Source organism: Phyllopteryx taeniolatus, chromosome 7, assembly GCF_024500385.1.
Source record: "Phyllopteryx taeniolatus isolate TA_2022b chromosome 7, UOR_Ptae_1.2, whole genome shotgun sequence".
NCBI classification, from domain to species: Eukaryota; Metazoa; Chordata; class Actinopteri; order Syngnathiformes; family Syngnathidae; genus Phyllopteryx; species Phyllopteryx taeniolatus.
Window position 1 is genome coordinate 1688574 of NC_084508.1, and position 12309 is coordinate 1700882.

A 12309-nucleotide genomic window follows, 5' to 3' on the forward strand; every position below is an offset into this window, starting at 1 on the left:
CCGAAAACAAAAATCTTCCCTGGATACCACAAATTACAGAACAGCTTGGTGTCGTTATCAAATCCCAAATGTTCTGTGATTTATGTTATTCAGGCTACCGTAATATGTTGAAATGCAATGCATTGTGGGTATAAAAGTAGCAGGAGGTATGTGATCAAATGTCTGTCATGCAGTGTGAGCCACAGGCTGAATGAAGTGTGTCACCGTGTTTAATAAACGGCTGATTTTTCCTTAAGTGTCTCTGTTATGTGGACCTAACCCCAACACAACATAAGCAAGGAGGTGATGTCACGGACGGGCCCGGCGCTTGTCAGCAGTGTCAGCTTCGAGGAGCCCCCCGGATGATCTTGTTAGATTTCAAGCAAGCTGGTGTAACGCCTCTCGTCGGGCCATGGAAAGCATTGCAATGACTTGATGGGATATATTCCGCCCAACGGAGGCTTTCAACAGATATCCTTTCACGGCTCCAACCTGGGAAGTTTAGGCATAAGATATGTGGCATTTGATACACAGTTGACACTTGAGCAGGGTGTGGTTTAAGTGCATTCAGTGGACATGCCCACACCATTGAACAGGGTCGAGAAGGGCTTGATTTTCATGATTTTGAAGCCCTATTTTATATACATTTTTGTATGCAGGGTTGTATGCATTTTTTAAGACCAATTAAATCCTGATGTCTTACAGAGATTAAATACAGTTATCCATGCTGATTCTTAAGGATTACATAATGATTGACTTTTCGTCAAAGTCATTTTTTTCTATAATATCTGTCAAGCTGTTACTGAAATAAAATGGGAGGTGTCTACAAACATGAGACGTGCGCCAATTTTAGGAGCCACATTACATGGCAGCAAGAGGTTGAGTTATGACCTACTGGACTCTTTGGAATTTCCAGTCTAAAATTCACTCACCTCTGCTCAACTTATTCATCCTAAGACAGAAGGCTTCTCACTCTTATGCGTCAACTGTGTGATCGGTAAGATGTGCTGTACATTCTCAGCACTGCCCCATGATATACATATATGACTGAATGATTTGATCATTGACGAGACGAATTGTGTTGAACATTCATCTTGGCAGATAACGCAGCAGCTGAAGAAACTATATCCAAACGGGCACCAGGACACACTCTTTCTCTCCCTGGCAACCATCAACTGGAAATTTAGGAAAGTGCAACAAGACCACAAACAGTAAAATGGAGATTTCACTTGAAGATGGTAACAGCTCATCACCGAACCTTGAGTACAAGGGAGCTCACCAAGCTTTTAGGGATCGCTGGAAAGAGACAGATGACACAATGTGTCGCCACAGCATGTCCTTTCACTTGCACCACACAATGAGGAGCGACTTCTTTGCCAGCTACCTGTACCTTTTGGAGAAGATTCCTCTCGGTAAGATGGTCCACACAATGTCCTAACCATGTAGCAGTTGTATAATCACATCATTCACTTTTAGTTTTGTTTTTATGACCACTGATTTAAAAAAACAACCAAACAACAACAAAATGATAAAAGCTCTTAAAACAACCATTTTAAATAGGTGGATAATTTCACCACTCATCAATATAATCAACACATATTCACTTCAAGGCAAATTGATCGTGTTTTTAGTTTTGAATATAATTTTATTTCATTTAGAGTATTTTGAAGTGTTTTCTTGTGGTATGTGTTTTATATTCTTCTTAATAGCACTACTTTCATGTGTATAAGAATGGTATGTGTATGTTATATATACCGTATTTTCACGACCATAAGGCGCACTTAAAAGTCTTCAATTGAAGACTTTTAAGTGCGAGCATTTTCTGCTGATGTGCTGCTTATATAGAGGAAGGCGGACGTGACTGAGGACAGCATGTGGACGTAAAGGGGGAAGGGTGCGCGCGACAGAGGACGCTAAAGACACACCCTCAGTGCGTATATAGTTCCGGTATGTGCATCGGTTATGGCTAAGGACCCCCGGAAATGGCACCTACGAAGAGACACGCTCACGAAGCACAGTTTAAACTACAAGCTAGTAGTTACGCGGAGGAACATGGGAATCGAGCAGCTGCGAGAGAATTCAAGATCAACAAATCCATGGTTCGCAAGTGAAGGAAGCAGGAAAACGAGCTTCGCCAAGTCAAGAAGACGAAGCTGAGTTTCCGCGGAAACAAGGCGAGATGGCCCGAGTTGGAAGACCAACTCGAGCAATGGATTAATGAGCAAAGTACAGCCAGGAGAAGCGTCTCGACAGTCACCATTCGACTGAGTGCAATAATTTGGAGCTTGATGAAGGAACTCCAACCGCTGGACATCGGTGTAAACAGGGCGTTCAAAGTGAAGTTGCGTGCGGCGTGGGAGCGATGGATGACAGATGGCGAATACAGCTTTAGTAAGACTAGGAGGCAGCGCTCGGCGAGTTACGCCACAATTTGTGAATGGATTGTGGATGCTTGGGCTAATGTGTCTGCTTGCACTTTTGTTCGAGCTTTCGTAAAAGCTGGCATCATTTCTGAGGAGCGGCACGTCAACGAGACTGACTCCGACAATGACGAGAGGGAACCTGCTGTGTTTGATGGAGAACTTGCCCAGCTGTTCATTTCGAATACAAAAGATTAGGACTTTGATGGATTTGTGGATGAGGTTTGAACGTGAGTACATTGTTAAATACTTCAATAAATTACAACCGAACTCAGTTTTGCTCCCTCTGCCTTTTAAAAAAAATTGTTTTAGCGTGCATGCATGCTACCGTATGTTTTAAGCTGGCGTATGTTTTACCAAGCCTGCGCCCAATAATACGGTGCGCCTTATCTATGTGTTAAATACAGAAATAGACCCCGCAACTGAGACTGCGCCTTTTAATACGCAGGTGCGCCTTATGGTCGTGAAAATACGGTACATACTTTTTTATAAGCATGCAGCACTTTGTTAGTGTGCTCTATAAATAAACACAGAAAATCATGGTGAAAACAATAAAATAAATAAATAAATAAATAAATACAAAATTGATATAAATATGTATGTATGTAACAAAATGTAACAGTGGGCCTACTGGGTGTGATGTGGAGGAAGGGTCAGTGTCGGCGTGAACGATGACTAAACAGACCAGAGATGGATCACGGCACGTAATAGTTTACTTACTCAGGCAACTAAGAAACAAAGATGCAGAAAGTTTACAGCACTCAGCAGGCTTTGGACATGATCCTGAACCAAGTCAACCCTTGCAACTCCAATAGACAAGACATAGCCCTTCAGCTGAGTTTATACTCTGAAATTTCTTCTGGTAAGATTTCCGAAACATCCTATTTTCATTTGCTGATTATGGCAGTTGTGTTAGGAAAAGATGAAAACAAGCATACTTCACGTTTCGGAATTATAATTGATCATTTGAAAATGATATCTTTGCGTAGATTTCCAACCTTTGTTGAGGTTTTCATAGCTCACATCATTTGGATATTTTATTGCTCACATCTAAAAAATATGATCACCCTACACATGAGGAGACTTAACCGCTACCAGAAAAGAGAGGTCGACTGGAGACACACACTTGGCCAACAGAGAAGGCAAAAGATGGCACAGTGTTGTGTGAAGAACAGTTCGGAAGGCATCTCTTTCACAGCCCAATTGGATCTGAATCTTGAATTTAATCGCCGCAGATGGAGAGCCAAATGCGTTGGTCCAAAGAACGGTGTTGAGTCGCTTCCAGAGTTTCCTCTGTTTCGTCGACTGTTGGGAGGCTTCGAAATATTCAGCATGGACGCTAGACAGAGCATGACAGTTGGTTCATGGCCCTCCAAGAACTAATGGCATTCATTCCCATCCTCCTCTTGCATGGGGTGATCAAACTTCCATCACTCCGTGACGCATGGTCAGCAAAACTGGGACACCTGCTGAATGCCCATGTCCTTTATCGGGCAAGCACTGCCGTGAAAGAAAGACTGGTGGACTCCCTGGTGGAGCTTGAAAGCCAGCTTTGCTCAGTCACATGTGGGAGCCAAGAAGGCACACTGTTGGATTTATCTTACCCAACATTATAAAAAATAGACACAAAAGGAATGAAGACGCTGGTTTCTTTTTCTCATGAGGAGGGCGTATGGGAGATTGTTCAGATCACAGCCTCTCAACACGCTCTAAACAATCTCTCCCGTCGCTCCTGCATTTATTTGAAAATAGGGAGGTTTCTAAGTTTACAAGACATAACGTACTAAGCTACAAGACACAACACAAAATATTTGAAAATAGGAGGGTTTTTCCCAGACATAATGTTCTAAGCAATAAGACACAACACAAAACATTGGACCAACACCTGTCATGTCCCCGACCACATCCGATCACGTCCTTGGTCCAGGCGCCCTTCCATCGGATGATCCTGAGTCATCTTTTTGAAGGCGAGACATCTAAAATCGTCCATAATACTAATGCAAGCTAAGCAAATAAATGATAACTTCAAAAATATATTTAACATTTCCCTCCTGTTTATCATGTATTTGCACAAATTCTCATATCATCTTACAGTCACTTCATTTTGATTTTTAACTGTAGAATCATTTTTATGAAACAAATACATTTACACTCAGAGTAAACTTGTCATACATGAATGTTGTAGTTTAAACATCGTAATCATCTGTACCAGGAAACAAATCAGTTAAAACAACATCATCATCGTCATCGTCATTATTATCAACCTCCAATAAAGGATACATATGCTCCATACGGTTCCATGTGGGTAATTGCTGTGGTGATTAATCTACTGATTAAAGACCGAATGCATGGGATACAACAACATCCACACCATGTCAGAATGGCTGCAAAAACAGCAATTGATATCAATATTGGTGAAATTAGGGTTTTGTATTTACCAAAAACGACCATCCAGCTGTCCCACAAGGAGTGTTGTTTGAGGGTCCGTAGACCATCGATGGCTCTGGTCTGTTCTCCAAACATACCGCAAACACCTCTCTCTCTTGCGAGGAGCATGTCGACAGCTATGCGGTCTTGGAATGTCCTTGAGCTGCTCGTGCACAGCTTCCAACCCACTCTGAGTCCAATTTCCTAATCTCTGTACATTGAAGTGGATATAGTTTATCCCATCAACATTTAATTAATCGTACACCACCAGCATATGAAGTATTCAAATCCTCCTGCAACTTGGTCAGCTAATTTGTATTGATTAGGAACCCCACAAGGAACACCTATGGCATCGATGTATGTTTTATGTTGGATAATTTTGCCTCTGCCAGGATAAATCTCTTTTTTGTCTATGTTCTAGATTGGACAAAAACATTGGTGCCCTGTCCATTAAATCTTGAACAGGCATAGGGTGTACTGACACATGCAATATCAAAGTGATAATAGCGCACAATCCAGATATATCTTTAGGTAATCTATCAAACAGTCTATCATCTCCGCACCACCACCAGATGTCGCTTCGTGATACTGGCATAAAATTTGGTCCGACTTTTAAGGTTACTTTACACTGTGTGTCGTTCAGTGGTCCTAATTTTTTGCCTTTACTAATCATGTTTATACATGTGAAATTATTTGGCGCTACTAAAGTAGAAAACATCGGTTTGTGTTTATCTGCTTTTGTTACGGGATATAGAGGATCCCATGATTTACACCTCTCAGTTGGTACAGTAGCGTTCATTAATGGAATAATAAAATCTTGTGATAATTGTGCCGGAACTATGCGCAACAAAGGCCTGGGACCCATGCAAACAACACAATCTTTTCTCGCTACATTTGTTGCTTGTTCCATCAATAGTAACCAATTGTTATTTTGTCCTGAAACTCCTGTGACAACAAGGAACCAATCATCAGTAGTTATGTTGTTAACCATTAAAATGTGTCCACCTTTCTTTGAAGTTTTCAATGGCATTTCTGGTTTAACACGGTTCCTATAACACAATGCTACTTGGAAGTGGGGATCTTTTCCACCAGAATAGGCCCACAAGCTCACCATCAAACACACTGGGTGACTTGATTTGTATTTCATATTAAACTATGGGCCGTTTTGCTTATGTTAAACTTCTTTCTATGTTCCTTTGCTATTTTTTGTGACCAACTGGACCAATCATAACCTGTTTCACCAATGAGGTGTTCCCATCCAAAGCCTATAGTTGCATACCAGTCATATCTAAATCCCCAATTCTGCCCATTCTCTTGAGCATCATTGGTGAGAGCCGCATATGGAATTATGATTAAAGCAGCTTGATTTTGGGGGCACAAAATATTAAACCGTTTTGCCGCATTTGGAGGCCATGCCCACAATTTTGATCATCAGCTGTACTCCTTTTGATACGAGTTAATGATTAAAATTTTGTTTTTTATTATTATTGGGTTCGTCATATTGGTCCAGTTGGTAGGTGATTTTCTATCTAAAAAATGGGTTTTATCATTGAGGGTGGGACGTCCCATGTACCACAAAAACAAAACCAACATCATAGTAGCCAAAGTTGCTACGTAACAACTTAGCGAATCTCATAACCAACGTGGGTGTGCCTTTCTGCTGAATTCTCACTAAAAGGGTTGGTGTCTTTTTTCTTCACTGATCAGCAAGCGTTTTCAGAATCTACACATCTGCTCCCGCTCCGTTATCAGACTTTTGCTCACCTTCCCTATTTGAGTACTCAGCTGAAATGACTCTTTTACAGTGTGTTAAATGAACCCACGTGTTTCTTTCTGCTATTTTTTTTTAGGGCTGTAAAGTGTCAATCTATCTGTGCCACCATCCCTCCGGTTGAGACGTGACACAGCATGGCTCAATATAGCAGCCCATTTGAATAGGTTTTTTTTTTTTTTTTCTTTTCTGTGCTAATGTAAATTTCATTTTGTAGTTTTGCACTTTGTTTTTCCCAATAATTGCGTTCTTGTTGTGGAATACTCATATTGGCTATCAGTATAGATTGTACCATCTTTATTTATCATTAGTTTGCATGCCTCGGTTAATGCTACTAATTCAGCAGCTTGTTCAACCAATTCCTGACAATCATGCTGCGTGCCTTCATCAAGTAAGGGTATTAGTGTGGCTGGATTTAAGGTTGTGCATCGCTCAACAGTCAAATGTGGTTGTGACAGCAAGATGGCCATGCAAGATAAATGTCTTGCAGGTGATAAAAACGCCATATTCGTTTGCAATAGGAGAGCAGACACTGTATGTGAGACCTTAAGAGTTAATGGATGAAATAACACAATTGTGGAACTCCTCTCTTCTGCCGTCAAGGCTGCCACAACTGCTCTGACACAATGTGGTAATGCACACGTCACGCTGTCCAATTTAGTTGAAAAATAAGCTATTGGTCTTAGCTTATCATCGTATTGTTGTGTAAGTACGGAGGTCATGTAATAGCTTTTACAATCTACCATTTGAATGAATGTTTTATCATTAAATTTGGAAGGCCTAGTGCAGCACTGGACACCAAATGTTGTTTAATGTCTCAGAAGGCCTTTTCTGCCTCTGTACTCCATTAAACAGGTGATGTCATTTTAAGGTTGTCTTCATACATTAATTTTGACAATGGTGCAACAATTTCTGCATAGTTTGGAATCCATGCTCTACAATAATTTGTCAGACCTAAAAAATGATTATTATATGTTTCTTCGTCTGTGGTTTAAGATTTTTTAAGACTATAGCTTTCCTGTCTTCTAATATAGTCCTTCCTCCTACACTTAAATTATGGCCTAGATATTTGACTTGCCTTTTACATCATTGCAATTTATTTTTGTTAACTTTATGTCCCTCTTCTGCTAGATGATGCAGTAAGGCCAATGAATCTTTGCAACAAATTCACAGGGCACTCCGGGACTTCGAAAATGGGCATTCTACAAGTTCTCCCCTGTGGGTCTCTAATCCACACAGGCTCAAGTTCCATGGCAAAAGTAATTTGTCCATTTGCAGATCTAACTATTGCCTTATGTCCCGATAGTTTGGAACCTGGAATCTTTTCCCGACATGCAGTCCTACATGCTCCTGTATTGCAAAGAAATTTAATTTCTTTCCCATTTACTGACAAGGTTATTTCAGGTTTTTCAGTGTTCAAACTCAGAATGTCCTGTAAATTGAAATCCACCTCCTCATTCTCTGTAATGTTTACACAAGAGGATTTGTTGAGTTGGGAAGCAGGCTGGCTTAGTCATGCGGTAGTTTGTCCGTATTCTCTTTTATTTTATATAATTTGATTCTTGCAACGCGGCTATTTTTTGTGTATTTAACCAACCATTAAAGCCGTGTTCTGTTATCCCTGTCTCTAAATATTAAATTTTATCAGGATCCTGTTTTTTTTTCTTTTAAATTTAATTTAATGAACTTCCAACCTTTACACTGCAGTGTATCCCTGTTTTTTATTTTACTACTTCCTTTCCCCATTTGAAAGAATTTGGTTCAGTGTAATACTACCTAGGGTAGTCTAGAACACTGTTTCTTTTCAGTAGGACGGTGATTCAAATATACTTTCTGTGGTAATTCTCACTTCAACTCTTTCGAGTGGAGAATTCTTGCCTTTGCATCCATAAAAGTCCACCATTTACTTTCCCACTGTTTTGGTATGGAATGAAAAACCTAGTGGTTTCCCATTTCCCATTTACACTCTCATTCAAACAGTTTTCATTCACACTGGCTCGTCAGAGGACTCCACCGTCCTATACGGAATTTAACTACGATGCCACGAAACTTTCCTAGTTTCTTTATTTATTAAACACGGAATTTAACTACGTACGTAGTTAAATACGTCCTCGCGGAATATGTCGGACTCCGCCGTCCCTCTTACCACTTGCCAGTGACTAGTATTACACAAGGTTTATTCTGCCGCAGACTTCTTCGTCGCGCAATTTACACACTCTTTTAATCCTTTTTCCTAAAAAAATGTAAAAATTTAACTCACCAAAGTCGTCTTCAATCCTGTGGATTGTCGTCAACCTTCAGATCCCAGTTGAGGAGAACGAAGACCAGTCCCGTAAAGGGTCTTACTTGCCGTGGCCACGGTCTCTTAACTGGAAGTCGGCTCCACAACTGGAATCCTCGGGTGTGTTGACATCCGGCTCGAAGGACCAATTTAATGTTGGATTTATCTTACCCAACATTATAAAAAATAGACACAAAAGGAATGAAGACACTGGTTTCTTTTTCTCATGAGGAGGGCGTATGGGAGATTGTTCAGATCACAGCCTCTCAACACGCTCTAAACAATCTCTCCCGTCGCTCCTGTATTTATTTGAAAATAGGGAGGTTTCTAAGTTTACAAGACATAACGTACTAAGCTACAAGACACAACACACTAAGGATAGGGTTTCAAGGTGAAAACATGGGACCAACACCTGCCACGTCCCGGCCACGTCCTTCTCTCTGATGATTCCTGCTGAGTCATCTTATTGAAGGCGAGACATCTACCTTTCTCAAAATCGTCCATAATACTAATGCAAGCTAAGCAAATAAATGATAACTTCTACAATATATTTAACATACATACATATTTATAGTTGGAAGGAACAGAATAGTTATGGTGTTTATTTTGTTTTTTTCTTGTTTTTAAACCCTCACAATGTGTTAAAAACCTGGGGGTCATTTTTGCTCTGACCTTACTTTTACTCCACACATCAAGAATGTAACTAAGGTACGGTCAATTTAGAGTCTTCAATTAACCTACCACGCATGTTTTTGGGATGTGGGAGGAAACCGGAGTGCCCGGAGAAAACCCACGCAGGCACAGGTAGAACATGCAACACAGGCGGGCCGGGATTGAGCCCCGTTCCTCAGAACTGTGAGGCTGACGCTCTAACCAGTCATCCACCGTGCCGCCGCTGATTGGACTTGTTTCCTGAAATTGATTAGTCAATAATGTACAATACCTGAACGATTCGTCTGTCCATCGGCAGACCTGGCTTCGGTAGACCTGAATGGATCCGGTCCAATGGAGTGCCTGCAAAGGCAATCTCAAAATGGGATAGGGCGCACACAGATCTTCATATATACGTGAATTAATTAAATTGACTTCTGACAGCTTTGGTGGTCGCTGAGGCAAAAACTGGGGCATGGGAGGAGTTCAGTGAGGCCATGGAGAACGACTTCCAGACGGCTTCAAAGAAATTCTGGTCCAATACCGTCACAGTTGGGGGAAACAGTGCACCATCAACACTGTGTATAGTGGGGTTTGGACACTGCTGACCTCTGCTCGGGACGTTGTGAGTCGGTGGGGAGAATCCTTCGAAGACCTCCTCAATTCCACCGACATGCCTGCCCATGTGAAAGCAGAATCTGGGGTCTCTGAGGCGGGCTCTTCTATCTCTGGGGTTGAGGTCACTGAGGTAGTTAAAAAGCTCCTCAGTGGCAAGGCCCCGGGGGTGGATGTGATTCACCCGGAGTTCCTAAAGCCTCTGGATGTTGTGGGGTTGTCATGGTTGACCTGCCTCTGCAACATCGCGTGGACATCGGGGACAGTGACCTCTGGATTGGCAGTTTGGGGTGGTGGTCCTCCCTTTTAAGAAGTAGGACCAGCGGGTGTGTTCCAACTACAGGCTCCCTGGTAAGGTCTATTCAGGGGTGCTGGAGAGCAGGGTCCGTCGGGAAGTCGAATCTCAGATTCAGGAGGAGCAATGTGGTTTTCGTCCTGGCCGTGGAACAGTGGACCAGCTCTTCACCCTCGGCAGGGTCCTCGATGGTGCATGGGAGTTCGCCCAACCAGTCTACATGTGTTTTGTGGACTTGGAGAAGGCGTTCGACTGTGTCACTCGGTGAGTCCTGTGGAGGGTGCTTCTGGAGTATGGTGTACCGGACCCCTTGATACGGGGTGTTTGGTCCCTGTGCGACCAGTGTCAGAGTTTGGTCCGCATTGCCGGCAGTAAGTCGGACTCGTTTCCGGTGAGGGTTGGACTCCGCCAAGGCTGCCTTTTGTCACCGATTCTGTTCATAACTTTTATGGACAGAATTTTAAGCGCAGCCGAGCCGTAGAGGGGTCCGGTTTGGTGGCCTCAGTATTGCATCTCTGCTTTTTGCAGATAATGTGGTTCTGTTGGCTTCATCAAGCCGTGACCTCCAACTCTCACTGGAGCAGTTCGCAGCGGAGTGTGAAGCGGCTGGGATGAGAATCAGCACCTCCAAATCTGAGACCATGGTCCTCAGTCGGAAAAGGGTGGTGTGCCCTCTCCATGTCGGGGATGAGATCATGCCCTAATTGGAGGAGTTCAAGTAGCTTGGGGTCTTGTTCACGAGTGAGGGAAGAATGGAACGGGAGATCGACAGGTGGCTCGGTGCAGCGTCTGCAGTGATGCGGACTTTGTATCGGTCTGTTGTGGTAAAGAAGGAGCTAAGCCGAAAGGCGAAGCTCTCAATTTACCGGTCGATCTATGTTACTACCTTCATCTATCGTCACAAGCTATGGGTTGTGACCGAAAGAACACGATCCCAGATATAAGCGGCCGAAATGAGTTTCTGCCACAGGGAGTCCGGGCTCTCCCTTAGAGATAGGGTGAGAAGCTTGGTCATTCGGGAGGGGCCGCTACTCCTCCGCATTGAACGGAGCCAGATGAGGTGGCCACTGGGAGGAGACCCCGGGGACGACACAGGACACTCTGGACAGACTATGTCTCTCGGCTGGCCCGGGAATGCCTTGGGATCCCCCCGGAAGAGCTGGATGAAGTGGCTGGGGAGATAAAAGTCTGGCTTCCCTGCTAAAGCTACTGCCCCTGCGACCCGACCTCGGATAAGTGAAAGAAAATGGATGGATGAATGGATGCATCTCCGCATTGCTGGTAGCCCAGTCGGTGGGATTTGGCTTGGGATTTGAGAAATGTCAAAGAAGCGGAAAAGAACATTGCGCATAAAGTTCAATTTGTAAGAAAGACACAATGCAAAGCACGTATGTGTGTTGTTAAAAATCTGTGTTGTTTGACAGAGTTAAACAAAAAGGTGCCCAATTAGTTGTGTGCCGACTGATAAACAAAAGGCTTAAATCCTTCTAATCATGCTGAAGTTTGCTCCGCCAGAGAAATGTCAAAATATCATAATGAAATGCAGTTTGCAGCATATAACATCACTTTTAATGAATAAATATCTGGCGACCAGTTCAGGGTGTACGCCGCCTCTCGCCCGAAGAGAGCTGGTATAGGCTCCAGCACGCTAGTGAGGATAAGCGATACAGAAAATGGATGGATGGTTGGATGGATGTAAAACTAAACACACATAACAAAAGAATTACACCTATTGAATGTTCAAACACATCACAGACTTTGTTTCTTTCTTTGTTTTTGTTCACAAAAATCACTAGCTCAAAGCTCACACACAATGAATGAAAATTGACGAGCTAACGAAAATTAGCATTGAATTCTATCTCTCAAAAGA

General features: G+C 42.6%; 1 protein-coding gene across 3 annotated transcripts in view; it reads left to right on the top strand.

The window, feature by feature from the left end:
• Positions 1 to 12309, top strand: part of ntmt2 (N-terminal Xaa-Pro-Lys N-methyltransferase) — a 101189-nt gene that overhangs the window by 32460 nt on the left and 56420 nt on the right. The window contains exons 1-2 of one of the 3 annotated variants that reach the window (XM_061779136.1): positions 853 to 976; positions 1081 to 1391. The exons of 1 other annotated variant lie outside the window; for it this stretch is intronic. In XM_061779136.1, the coding sequence (XP_061635120.1) occupies positions 1196 to 1391 (196 nt within the window). In that variant the 5' untranslated portion in view covers positions 853 to 976; positions 1081 to 1195. Of the gene's footprint in view, positions 1 to 852; positions 977 to 1080; positions 1392 to 12309 lie in introns of those variants that run through there. One more of the 3 variants, XR_009789338.1, reaches the window with a different exon arrangement.